This window comes from Balaenoptera acutorostrata, chromosome 5 (assembly GCF_949987535.1).
Source record: "Balaenoptera acutorostrata chromosome 5, mBalAcu1.1, whole genome shotgun sequence".
Classification (NCBI taxonomy): domain Eukaryota; kingdom Metazoa; phylum Chordata; class Mammalia; order Artiodactyla; family Balaenopteridae; genus Balaenoptera; species Balaenoptera acutorostrata.
In genome coordinates, this window is record NC_080068.1 from 106,173,309 (window position 1) to 106,187,989 (window position 14,681).

General features: G+C 43.3%; 1 protein-coding gene across 1 annotated transcript in view; it reads right to left on the minus strand.

Moving 5' to 3' along the window:
* OTOP1 (otopetrin 1) overlaps window positions 1-14,681 on the minus strand; it is a 67,057-nt gene that overhangs the window by 24,489 nt on the left and 27,887 nt on the right. Inside the window, exons 2-3 of the mRNA XM_007190956.3 lie at window positions 7,074-7,210; window positions 2,274-2,332 (exon numbers count right to left, since the gene is read on the minus strand). Of these exons, the coding sequence (XP_007191018.1) occupies window positions 2,274-2,332; window positions 7,074-7,210 (196 nt within the window). The remainder of the gene's footprint in view (window positions 1-2,273; window positions 2,333-7,073; window positions 7,211-14,681) is intronic.

The following is a 14,681-nucleotide window of genomic DNA, read 5'->3' on the forward strand; positions in this document are numbered from 1 at the left end:
GCTGGTCTCTGGTGATGCCTCTCTTCTTAGCTTGCAGATGGTTGCCTGTCACTGTGTCTTCAGGTGGCCTTTCCCCTGGGTGCGCTCAGTGCAGGGGTTGAGGAGGGGGGAGATCTGGTGTCTCTTCCTCTTCTATAAGAACACTAATCCCATCATGGGGAATTAGTGGGACCTAATGACCCTCATGACCTAACTACTTCCCAAAGGCACCACCTAATACCATCACATTGGGGGTTAGGGCTTCAACATATGCATTTGGGGGGGGCACAAACATTCAGTCCATAACAGCGGCATTATGATGATTTTTAATTCCACTGTACCCTTACAAGTTTTATCAGGAAAAAAAGTGATATTTTTTAAAGAATGTCTATGGAATACATGAAGTGAAACCCATGCCCCAGAACAAAATCAGCAAGTGTTCTCCTCAAGCTGTGAGTGGAGCCCAGGCTCACTGATGGAAGGAGGACCAGGTGACCTGGTCCAGCACACAAAATGGGAGAAACTGGATGGAAATCCCCAGCTGGCCACTTGCACTCTGGAGACCCAGGTAAGTCCCCTAAACTGCCACATCCATTTAATGCAGAGAAGAATGGTTACCATAGTTACCCTAGCAGAGCCTAGATTAAATGTGAGGATGGATGTAGAAGTCTTTGTCCTGCCCAAAGGGACAATTAAAGCTGCCTTTGCTGGGTCATCGGGGCCTAGACTTCATTTGTCCCTGACTTATCCATTGGACCCCGTTTGTCCATTCTCCTCCCCTGGAGGCAGAGCAGTGGCGCCTTCTGTCAGGAGGCGTGGCTTCTCGTGTTAAGATGGGACTTAAAGATCACTGCCAAGGCCACTGCTTGGGGCTGCACAGAGGAGAACACAGGCTGCACATTCCTGGAATGACGCTCAGATGCCTGGATATCTCGGCCCATTACCTCTGCATATCACCACCAGTGCCTGGCAGCAGGCTCTGCACACAGTAGGAGCTCAATAGATGCCTCACTCCTTGTCGAAGCTGATCCTTTTTGCCTAATGAGGTTGGTGAAAGTTATTTCTAATTCAATAGTCTATTAAAATAGTTCCAGGGGCTTCCCTGGTGGCGCAGTTGTTGAGAGTCTGCCTGCCAATGCGGGTGACACGGGTTCGAGCCCTGGTCTGGGAGGATCCCACGTGCCGCGGAGCGGCTGGGCCCGTGGGCCACAACTGCTGAGCCTGCGCGTCTGGAGCCTGTGCTCCGCAACAAGAGAGGCCGCGACAGTGAGAGGCCCGCGCACCGCGATGAGGAGTGGCCCCCACTTGCCACAACTGGAGAAAGCCCTCGCACGGAAACGAAGACCCAGCGCAGCCAAAAATAAATAAATAAATTTACAAAAAAAAAAAAATAGTTCCAACCAGTGGTCTTACATAAGTCACTCTCTTAAATAGCAGTTTTCATTTCAAATGGTACTGGGGGACTTTTCTGTTCCTCACTGACAGTTTATATAATGAGGGATCTTTCTAGAAACCAAATAGTGATCCCTTGATTCCTCTGTATGTGTGCACAGAGGCTTTCTTACATGATAATCATACCATGCATTTAGGTAATTCACCCTCTTATCCTATAGATTCTCTCCCTTGACCCTCACAGTCATCTCGAGAGAGAGGTGGGCAGAGATAATAATAGAGCCAACACTTACTGAGTCCTTGTTCTATGCCAGGAACAAGCTCTACATCAATTATTTCATCCAGTCCCCACCAGCCAGAGGCTGGCTATGCTATTATCTCCATTTTACAGATGAGAAAAACTGAAGCTCATAAAGGGGAAGTTTCTAAGACAGCAGAAGTGAAATCCAACCCAAAACACCCTACTTCCAGAGCTGTCCCAGAGAGGCCAAAGCGGAGGGTCCCCTTCCCAGGCCACAAATGAAGGCTTTGCTTGTCAGGATGGAGAGGAGACTCGGTCTCATTTAAAACCCAAGCAAGCTAGTCAGAGTCCAGACTGTTGCTTTTTCGCCACGGCTGACACCGTATCATAACTCAGAAGACACAACGTCCGCCAGCGACCAGGAAACCGAGGGCTTGCAGTGCGCTCAGAGCCGTTTCAGGAGGTGAAATCCGTTACAAACAAACAAAAGGATGTGATCGTTCATTGTAAAGCGCTTTGTAAAATTCACATTTACAGAATAATAAAGTCAGTTCAAACACACACACACAAAAAAAACCCCAATCAAGATGGCAGTGATGAGTTTTGTTCGTTCCAAATGAACATTAAATTCAACACGTAAGCAATTACCCAAGATCTTTACCTTTCCAGTGTTTTGAAAGATTGGATGATATCCTTTGCGTGTCCCCAAAGAAAGTACACCTAAACGGAAATAAAGGAAGAAAAGAAAGATACATCAATGGGAAAGCCATCACTGTATTTGCACCCTTGAGAAGCTATAAAACCTAAGGGAAAGGTGTGAAAAATTTTGGGGAAGTCAGTGCAGTGACCTCCCCCGCCCAAAAATGGCAAGTCACTATCCTCACCTCTGGTGGCAGTGCCATTCCCAGGGGTGTGGGGGGGAACAGTGCTGCAGGGGCACTGCCGTGAGAATCAGAGGGAGGCCTCCGGGTTTAGGAGGAAATAGTGCTGAGTCTGCCGTGGGGCGGGGCTTGGGGAGTGGCAGCATGCCTACCGTAACCCTTGTTCACGTGTTTATGTCATCCTTATCGGGCTTCATTTGAGAAATATTCACTGAACTGTTACTACGCCAGTGGCCGGAAACCAGATTTTGAGTGCTTTAAATGAGGAACAGAATTAATTCAAGCTGGTCTTTTATTTCACTCTGTTATATACGCTGCCCAGGCCCCTGGCCAAGCAGTCACTAGAAGCAACTCAGGATGGGGGCTGTATCGGACCCGTGTGCAAATCCTGGCTCCCTCGGCCTTGGGCAGGTCGGTTTTCCCATCTATGAAATGGGTATAATAGTGAACCTACCTTGGAGGGTGTTGTGAGCAGTGAAATAGGATAATCCATGTCAACTACTTAGAACAGTGCCTGGAGCAGGTACCTTTTCAGTTAAATCTCTCTGCTCTCAACTCGCTCATTTGTGGACATTGAATGAGCACCTCCTCTGTCCCAGGCACTTTCTGAGCTCTAAAAGCATTTGGGGCCTCATTTAAACACAAACGCATGTTGAGCACCTACTGCGTGCCAAACACAGCTGGGCACTTTATAAATTTGTCTCATTTAGCCTTCATTTTCAATTAAGTGCTATAAAAAAGAAAATCAAACAACACACAAGAAATTACACTTACACATACTCTCTCTTCCACATCATTTCACCTAAGATTTACTATCCTGCTCTAGAAAACACTTTCAGGCATGATTCTCGAAACACCTAACAATTTAAAAAACAGATAGCAGTGACTCCTGGTAAAGAGGACATTCAACCCAACAATAGGGAAACACTGAAGTAAATTAGCTTTTATCTATGAATTCTAAGTTAAAGGACCACTTAACTGATGCTTAATAAAGACTACACAGCAACACAAAAATGTTTATGATTTTTTAAGTGAAACACTCAAAACAGTAAATTCTGCACCTTACATGTAAAACTTTGCCAAGAATGTACCCTTGAGTACAAAGAATGGAGGGAACACATAAAAACAGCAACAAATATTTCAGTTAATGGGCTTACAGACACATTTTTAGTCTCTTTTTCAATTTTTTCAGTAATGTTATACTATATTTTTTAAATAAATATTTTTTAATTACCATACAACCCAGCAATCCCACTTCTGGGTACAAATCCAAAAGAATTGAAAGCAGGGTCTCAAAAAGATATTTGTACACCCATGTTCACAGCAGCATTATTCACAATGGTCAAAAGATGGAAGTAACCCAAGTGTCCAACAGTGGATGAACAGATACACAACACGTGGTCCATCCACACAACGGAATAGTATTCAGCCTTAACAAGGAAGAAAATTCTGACACGTTAAGACATGGATGAACCTTGAGGACATTATGCTAAGTGAAGTAAGCCAGTCACAGAAGGACAGATCCTGTATGATTCCACTTGTCTGATTCAAAGAAACAGAAAGTAGTCAAATTCATACAGATGGAAAGTTGAATGGCAGTTGCCAGGGGCTAGGGGTGGTGGGAATCAGGAGTTAGTGTTTAAAAAGGACAGAATTTCCTTTGCAAGATGAAAGAGTTCTGCTGATTGGTTGCGCAGCAATGTGAATATACTTAACACTGCTGAACCAGACACATAAAAATGGCTAAGGTGGCAAATGTTATGGTATGTGTACTCTATCACAATTTAAAAATAAATAGTATGTTTTAGAAAGTAATGTTTTTTATTCTCCCATCATCTAATGTCGCAAATGCACGTAGTAAGTGTCCAATAGGTATAGAAAGATTGATTAATTGACCTACTGACCAAATGCCTTAAATGAGGAAGAAAGAGATCCCCAACCCACCAAGTAACAGTTTTTGAAAACTCACATCTGTCCAGGTCTTTCCTCTGCCCAGAACATTCAATGGCTCCCCATTGCCCTCAAGGTAAAGTCAAAGCTCCTAAGCGGCTGTCAGCCTTGACCAAGCGCTCACTGCAAAGTGTTCTACACACAGCACCTTAATCCTCACAACAACCCCATGAAGGAGGCATTTTTAGATGAGAACCATGAGGCCTAGAGAGGTTAAGACATTTGCCCGAGGTCACACTGCTGGTGTGAGCCAAAGCCAGGTCCATGCTTATAAGCCCTACACTAAACCATGGCTCCAGTCCGGGCCCGTCACCCCTGCTCACCTCCCCCCACGGGCCACACATCTTCTCCCCATCGGGTGGAGAGACTTCACAATCCCAAATGTCCTTTGTAATGGTGTCTGACACACCACACCCCTCTCTCCTTGACAACCACCCCGCACCCCAAAGCTAGTGAGAGGCCCTCCCTGGCGCCCCCTCTGGGCGATTATGTCAAAGCATTGACAGTGCTGACAGAGTCTGTTTTGGTGACTGTCTCCCGCTCTGACACCTCCACAGGGCACAGACCACAGCTTTTCAACCCTGGACTCACAGTACTGAACACAGGGTTTTGCCCCGTGTGGAAGGAAGGGAGGGAGAGCAGAGTGGAAGGAGGGAGGAAGGGGTGCGGGGAGGGAGGAGGAAGGGAGGGAGGGAGGGAGAGAGAGAGAGAAGAGTGGAAGGAGGGGGGGGGGAGGGGGGAGGAAGGAAGTTCTTTCTGGTCCTCTCAGGCTTTCCATATTGTCACTGGCATCACTATAAGACTGTCATCATGGGATTGGACGCCCCTGGAATAAATAGCCAATTAACTCTTGTATTCCTTTACTGGCATTTCCAGAACAAAGTACCACAGACTGGGTGGCTTAAAACAACCAAAATTAATTTTCCCATAGTTCTAGAAGCCGTAAGTCCGAGATCAAGGTATTGGCAGGCTGGCTCCTCCTGAGGCCCCTCTCCTTGCCCTGCAGACGGCCACCTCCCTTCAGCGTCTTCACACTGTGTGTCTGTCCTCCTCTCCTCTGCTCATAAGGATGCCAGTCCTATTGGAATAGGGCCCACCCTCATGACCTTATTTAGCCTTAATTACCTCTGTCAAGACCCTATCTCCACACAGTCACATTCTGAGGTCCTGGAGGTTAGGACTTCAACATATGAATGCAGGGGACACAATTCAGCCCTTAACAACTCTCAAAACACAAGGCGACCCGTTCAAACAAGTCTCCCTGGAAGCTGCCACCCTGTTCCACCGATGTTGCCACCCTGTTCCTCCCGCGGAGGCAAACTGCTGCCAGGCACGTCTCTCACAGATCTTCACTTGTGACAGTGTGTTTGATCTCAAGAAACACCGTAAGGTCACCAAGAGCTGACTGGCAGTCACCTGGGTGCAGAGCGGAGACCACTTTCTTATAAAAGACTGAGATTAAAAATGGCATCCTTGGCATTCGGAGGTGAGAAATAGGTCCTGAAGGATGTTCCTAAATCGGGAATGCAGAAATATTCTGAGCAATAACAGTATCCCTGGACCAAGTTCATGGTCTTTCTGGGTGACTTCTGTGGAGAAGAATCATGGAGAATGTAATATATATATATGCATAAGATTGTGTGTGTATGTATATATATATATATATATATATATATATATATATATATATAAATAAAGAATGTATTCAATATATCTGTAAAAGAATGTGTGTATATATATGTATAACTGAATCACTTTCCTGTACAGCAGAAATTAACACAACATTGTAAATCAACCATACTTCAATTAAAAAAAAGAATCATGGCATCTTGGCTGTGACTTAGGGCAAGTCATTTGTCCCCTTTTCTTCCTTAGTGTGACAATCCGACAGTTGTTCTCGTGGAGTTGTTGAAAGCATTACACGAAGTGAAAATGAAAAGTACTTTGCAAAAGTCCTATAGACCTACTACTTATTACTTTTACTGTTATCTCAACTCTGATAGCCATTTCCAGGGATTTCTGCCAAGGATGGAAGCTACATTGGAGATCCATCTAAGGTTTTTTTCAAACATGAGATTTTTCTGATTCTAAGCTATAGGTTTAAATTATATATCAAATCCTTACTTCTTACCCACACCAAGTTGACCAAGGCTGAGAATGAACCTCTCATTCATTTCTAAAGAATTTAATCCACAAGTAAGCAAACAAACAAACGAACAAAGAAAAGGTCTCAGTGACTCAGAGGAGTGACTGTAATGGCACAAAGTTTCTTTTGGGGGTGAGGAAAATGCTCTAAAATGGATTGTGGTAATGGTTGCACAAACCTATGAATATACTAAACCACTGAAATGTACACTTTAATCAGTGAATTCTATAGTATGTGAATTATATCTCAATAAAACTGTTAATTAGAATTCCCCGGAGCCTTTTCTGGTGGACTCTGACTTGGCAGAGTTTCCTGATTCTTCATCAGTGTAAGTTCTGCCACTTAAGATTCCTATAAAAATGGCCAAGAGGACACAGTCCCACTTTACAGTGGAGGCAGCTGAAGGACTGTTTTATATACCCTGGAATACACTTAACAGGAATCAAGGCAACAAGCAACAAGCAACAAGCATCGTGTGGTTTACCTGCAACAGAGTATGTACCGCGTGGGTAACAGGGAAAACTCCTTCTGTGGCTGATAAACATTCAGAAAATCCAACGAAGTACCCAATTTTAAGGCATCCCAGGATGATGGTAATGACTGCAAACAATGTGATACTACCTAAATTGGGGGAGGGGGAAGGGTAGAAATACACACATATAAGTGTTAATATGCACTAATATCATTTCAAAATAAATTATATTAAACCTTCACATAAATGGTCAAATGATTTTTGACAAGAGTGCCAAGACAATTCAACGGGGAAAGTACATTTGTTTCAACAACTAGTGCTAGGAAACTGGGTATCCACATGCAAAAGAATGAAGCTGGTTGCTTACCTTACAGTATATCAAAAATTACCTCAAAATGAATCAAAGACTTAAATGTAAAACCTAAATCTATAAAAATCTTAAACGAAAACATAGGGGGAAATCTTTATAATGTTGGATTTGGCAATGACTTATTGGATATGACACCAAAAGCACAAGCCACAAAAGTAAGAAATAGGTAACTCGGGCTACATCAAAATGAAAAAAAAAATTATGCATCAGAGGACACTATCAACCCACAGAATGGAGAAAATATTCACAAATCGTATATCTGATAAAGTGTGAGTGTCCATACTCTATACAGAACTACAATTTAACCATTAATAAAAAAATAAAAAATAAACAAAGGACTTGAATAGATATTTCTCCAAAGAACATATGTAAATGGATAATTAATACATGAAAAGATGCTCAACATCACTAATCATTAGGGAAATGAAAATGTAAATCACTATGAAATACCACCTCAGGGACTTCCCCGGTGGTCCAGTGGTTAAGACTCCACGCTTCCACTGCAGGGGGTGTGGTTCGATCCCTGGTCAGGGAACTAAGATCCCACATGCTGTGTGCCATGGCCAAAAAAAAAGAAAAGAAATACCACTTCACATGCATTAGGATGGCTGCTACCCAAAAAAGAGAAAGAAAAGGGGTGGGGGGAGGGGGGAAGGAGAGGGGGAGGGGAGCGAGGGGAAGGGGGAAAGGAAGGAAGGAAGGGAGGGAGAGAGGGAGGGAGGGAGAGAGGGAGGGAGGGAGAGAAGGAGTGGGGAGAGAAGTAAAATAATAACAAATGCTGGCAAAGATGTGGAGAAATTGGAACCCTTATACACTGTTGATGGAATGTAAAATGCTGTAGCCGCTATGGAAAACAGTATGGCAGTTTCTCAAAAATTTAAAAACAGTAACTCCACATGGTCCAGCAATATACCCAAGAGGATCAAAAGCAGGTACACAAAGCATGTACACCCATGTTCAGGGCAGCATTATTCACAATAGCCTAAACGTGAAAGCAACCCAAGTGTCCATCAATGGATGAATGGATAAAGTGTGGCAGGGACTTCCCTGGTGGTACAGTGGTTGAGAATCCGCCTGCCAATGCAGGGGGCAAGGTTCGAGTCCTGGTCAGGGAAGATCCCACATGCCGCGGAGCAACAAAGCCCCTAAGCCACAACTACTGAGCCTGTGCTCTAGAGCCCGCGAGCCACAACTACTGAGCCCTTGTGCCACAACTACTGAAGCCCGCACACCTAAAGCCCATGCTCTGCAACAACAGAAGCCACCGCAATGAGAAGCCTGCGCACTGCAACAAAGAGTAGCCCCTGCTTGCCGCAACTAGAGAAAGCCCACGTGCAGCAACGAAGACCCAATGCAGCCAAAAATAAATAAATAAATATTTAACAAATAAATAATTTTATTTTGTTAATTGCCCTGTTTTTTTTTTTTTTAAAAAGTGTGGCATATCTGTGCAATGGAATATGATTCCGTTTTAAAAAGGAAAGGCATTCTGACCCTTGCTACACCGTGGATGAACCTTGAGGACATTATGCCAAGTGAAATAAGCCAGTCACAGAAGGACAGATGCTGCATGACTGTGCTCCTATGAGATGCCTTAGAATAGCTCAATTCATAGGGAGAAAAAGCAAAATGGTGGCCGCCAGGGGCTGGGGTGAGGGGGAAATGGGGAGTTATTTAATGATACAGACTTTTAGTGTTACAAGATGAAAGAGTGTTGGACATTACAATTGTAATGAATTCACAATATGAATGTACTTAACACCACTGAACTGTACACCTAAATGATTAAGTTGGTAAGTTGTATGTTATGTTTATTTTATCACAATTTTAAAAGTTTTAAATATATATAAAGCAAATTCTACTATTGGCCTCACAAGCTGAAAGTAGACGACAATATTATGTCTTGTTTATCATTGTACTGACCTCATGCATATTCCAGGGTCTGATAAGGGACGTACATTCAACAAAGTTTGGCCAAAACAACACAAGTCCTCTAGAAGGTTTCCCCCCAAAATGATCCATCTAAAAGTGTCACTGTTCTGCTCAAAAATCTCAGTTCTCTGATCCTAAATTCCTGCTCTAAATAATAAAAGTAAGGGGTATAAGGTATACAGGAACTTTTGTACTATCTTTGCAATTCGTCTGTAAAATAGAAAGTTTATTTTTTCAAAATGATAGGGAGGGGTCTAGAGCAGTGGCATGAAAAGGGCTGTGCTAGTGAAGTGAAGTAAGGCAAGCTCTCTGATGGTACATCCAGCATAGTTGACAACAAATAAAACAAACAAAAATATGCATATGAATAAGACTGGGAAGGAATATGCAAAATACATTAAAAAGAAACTCGTAACCAAATGAAAAACAATAGCAAGAAAACCATAATGATGGTGGGGACTTGATCAATGTCACAATCCCTAATCCCCCTTCTGGGCCAACATTAACCACCATTCATACATTCTCTCCCACGAACAGAGGAAACTGGGTCGTGTTTGACATGAGTTTTGGCAAGAGAAGAGAGAAGGGCATGAGCCATAACAGGGAGCTATAATATTACAGCTCTGGCCTAAGAAGCCTCCAGTGAAGAGTAATGCAATCGCCTGGCTCCTTTCCATTGCTCAAAGCATTATAGAAACAACTCTAAGTCACATTTTCTTATATCCTGGAAATGCCCCAGTGAAATCAGAAACTTCGTAAGAGTGGAGAATCAATCCCAGGGCTTTGAAATGGTTTGACAAATGCATGGTTCGTTCTGATTACAAAGAGAAATAGCAAGATGAGGTGAGGCAGCCTGGTTGGGTGGCAAGGGCACAGGCTGTAACTCTGGGAACCTGGCTGTGCCACCAATGGAACATGGGAGCTCAGACAGGTCACTTCCATGCTCCCGGCCTTGGTTTTCCCATCTATAAAATGAGATTGGTCCACAGCAGTGGCTCACAAACTGCAACAGAATCACCTGGAGGGCTTGTTAAAACACGGAGTGCTGGGCTGCACCCCCAGAGTTTCTGATTCAATAGATCTGGGATGGAGTCCCCAAATTTGCATCTCTAACAAGTTCACAGGTGGGGTGATGCTGGTGATCTGGGACCCCACCTTGAGAACCACTGATCTTTGCTACTGACATTTCAAGAGTTGTGACAAACACATCACGTGCCTTCTCACGCTCTTAAAGCCCTTCCTTCCTTCATCCATCCTTCCATCCATTTATTTGTACAACAAATATTTTAGGGACTCATACTATGCATGAGGCATTTTGCCAGGGGCTCAAAGGTAAACAAGACTGCTGGAGAAACAAAAATACACACATATAGTATTGCATAAATTGTGGAGTACACAAAATGTAGAGCGATGAGCTGGCATCAGACTTCTCATCTGCATCGTGGGAAACCAGAAGCCAGTGGAAGAGTAGCTAGAGTCCACTGCAAGGAAAGGACTGCATCTCAAGAACCCTATTCCCAGCCAAGATGGCACCCACTTGTCAGGGCAAAAGACAGAAAGATATTTGAAGGTATGCCAAATATAATTGTTTGACAACTATTTGTTGTTCAACTATGATCCAGGTACTTGGGATATAAAAATGTCAATAAAATAAAGTATCTGTCCTTGATGAGTTTAACATTGAGTGGGGAGGCAGAAAAATAAACAAATAAATAATAAACATAGAAGAACTGTCAGGAAGTGCTAAGCGCATGAAGGAAAGTAAAGCAGGGAAGAGGACTGAGGTTGATGGTGGTGGTCAAAAAAGGATTCTCTGAGAAGGTGACAGTTGAACAGACAAAAAAGGACAGGAGAAAAATATCATCCACATAACTCACCTGAAAAAGGGCTTTAACCAAACAACCAGTGAATTAGGAGAGAGTCCTCTTAATGAGAGAAGACGAAGGGGAGAGGCAACGATAGTGAGCAACAAACTTTGCAACAGAATGAAGAGGTAGATGGACATATAATGGAAGGAAGGAGAGAAGGAAGGGAGGGAGGGTGTAAATGAATGTATGATGGATGGATGGATAGATGGAAGGATGATGGATGGATGGATGGAGGATGAATGGATGATGGATAGAGAATGGTTGGATGGATGGATGGATGATGGATGGATGAATGAGTGAATGGGTGAATAGTCCAGTAGATAAACAGATTAATAGAAAATAAAGCAAGATAAGAGAGGTTAAATCCGAATGGATGAAGATAAACTGTCTGGAAATGTGTAATTTACATGCTATATAAAGACTTGTGATACAGAATAAAATCGGGGATGACTGAGTAGGGAGCAGAGATGAAAAACCTTTCAAAGTTCTCATGGTAAAAGATGGGTACTAGGGGAAAAGAGGGAAACAAATGTATACTCTAAAGGTCTTGTCTCACTGGAATAGAGAGTGGGTGGGAGGATCTTGGAGTGGGAAGCCATGTGTCTTGCTGGGGGAAATGTTGCGTATTTTGTTTTCAGGTAAGAATGGAGTAACATGTGTCTGGTTATGAGAATGAGAAAAGGGAATCTAGCCATTAATGGAATAGAAAAACACAATAAAATGTTCAAAGTGCTCCAAAAAGCAAACATGCGGAAAAGGCAAATGAGGCAACAATATGTAAAATAAATCATTATAATCAACATAAAGAAAAATAGAAATAATAAAGTCTGCGATATAAGTCATTACAATTAGAATGATCTAAGTCTCGCATTAATTAAGGGATGGGAATATTGAATTAAAAACAAAACCTAGCTATATGTTCTTTATACGAAACACACTTTTAACTAAGTGATAATAGTGGAAAATAGAGGGATGGGCAAAGAGGAAGTAGCAATGAAAACAAATAGAAAGGAGGAGCAGCAATATTAATATCAGACCACGTGGGATTTAGGGTTCAATGTAATAAATAGGATAAAGAATCCATCCACCCTTATCACTACACATGAAAAAAAAACATAATGTATGAGGAAGATATAATAATCAAATAACACATATAAAATCATTTTTGTTTTGCATATTTAACTGCTACTTTAAAAAGAGTGGAAGATTTCAGAACTAGACAGATCTAGTAGACATAAGATATGACACAGAAGAATTGAATCACACAATTGATAAACTTGGTTTTATAATACCACCTTGCATATTGATAAAAATCAATTATGCTATAAAAACACAGTACACAGAGTATAGAGGTCAGTACTGACTGCCTGGCTTCAAATCCTTTTTCTACCACTTATTATAGTTGATGACCTTGAGCAATTATTTAACTTCTCTGTGCCTCAGTTTCCTCATCTGTAAAATGTGGATAATAAGATTGACTATCTCCTAGGGATGTAGCAGAGATTAAATGAGTCATAACATGAAAAGCTCCTAGAACAGTGCCCCACAAATAGAAAATTCTGTAAACGAGATGTTATCATCATCATCATCCCTCAACCACAAAGAAACACTTAACGAATTAGAACCAATTAGAAAGTTCCCCAGCCACATTCCTTGAGAATAATCCTAAAATGTCTAGTGTTGGCAGAGGGGAGACTCGTCCTCTGTGTTAGGCTCCCAGATCCCTTCTAGGAGTCTAGAATCTTGAACCATAGGCTCTTAGAGGTGGAAGGTTCCACAAAGTTAGTTTACATCTCCCATCTCATGCAAGGATGCTTCCCAGTGCATCGTGACCAGCGGCCATCTGGTCTCCACCTGGACATGCCCAGGGCTAGGAGTTTCACCCTTCCATCACCAGCTGGTGCTTAGATTACAAAGCTCTTCCCCGCACTGAACTGCAGTCAGCCTCCCAGAACTGCCATCCTCTTCCCTGGAGATTCTGCCATGGTTCACTCATTCCTTCATCCATGCATTCATCCATTTGATGATTCAGTAAATATCAGCTGGCACTTGTTACATGTTAGGCACTGTGCCAGGAGCTCAGGTTATAATGGTAATTACATTCGGACAGGGTCTTTGCCTTCAAGAGCTCACCATCTGGTCAGATCAACAAACAAACTGAATGACACAATCTCCTGCTTGAGAAGTGCTAGGAAGAAAACAGGGTGTTATGAGAACATACAACCCGGAAGCCACACCTGGTCTGAAGGCATCGGGAAAGGCTTCCCTGAAGAAGTGACTCTCGTTTGCTGACCCGGAGCTGAGGGGGGTGGGGCTGCAGCATTTTCCACCCCACCATCTCCGCATCCTCTCTCTCCTGGACTAGACATCCTTTCGCTCCTCCTGGGGCCGCCCTCCTGCAGGCACCCATGTGATGCACAAAGGGGGACGTGACACTCCACGTGCAGCCTGACTTCCTTTCCAATCAATGCCCGACCAGCATCGGCTTTTTGGGCAGCTACATCATGAGGCTGAAATCCTGACATCAGGTTTACATTTTCTACTAGAGCAGAAATCCCATCCCAAAACCCCAAATATGCATGATAATGCATGCAGTTAGGCAAGACTCTCTCACAGTGACCCCAGGCTGGACCTTGGGGATCACCGCTCCCCTTCCTGAGGGAATTGCTCAAAACTCCCTGCATCTTGATCTGCTCCAGAATTTTGCTGGGGGTTGCTGTTATGCTCAGTTCTCTATATTCTGTGTATTCTTTTATCATTTTTAAAATTCAGGGTAGCTTCCTGAGACCCTACATATTCTCCCTAAGTCCACTTAATTCCTAACTGACCTCTCAGCCTCCTGTTTTACTCCTCTGAAAACCAGGTCCCACCCTGCAGATGGAGTGATCATTCTGAAATACAAGTAGGATCACATCATTTCCTTTGTTCAAAACCTTCAATGGCTCCCCACTACCCACTGGACAAAACCAAGACCTGAAGCCTGCAGATAGGGTCCCAGCTAACTCAGATCTTGCTGATATCTCTGGACTCACTTCCAGACTCCAGCAAAAGCAGAAGGTCCTCCTCTGGGATCTTTCCCTAAACCCCCAAACCCTTGCCCCAGGCTACCCTTCTGCCTACCCACCCATCCCCTGCACATCATAACACTGAATCATTTAATTAATAGTAATAATGTATTTCTCTTACTACATGCCACAGGTTTCTCTAAGCATTTTATATGTACAAACTCACTGATTCTCATACAACCCTATGTGATGGTTGGGGGGGGTATCATCCTCCCCATTTTACAGATGAGGAAACCGGGGCAGAAAAGTGAGGCTACATGGGGTGGGGTGGGGTTTGGTGGGGAGCTCTTAGCCATCGTGCTCTGCTGCCCCTCATTGTCTGCACCATCTTTGCCCCCTCCTGCAGCCCTCCATGCAGGGCCAAACCTGAGCATCCTGCTGTCCC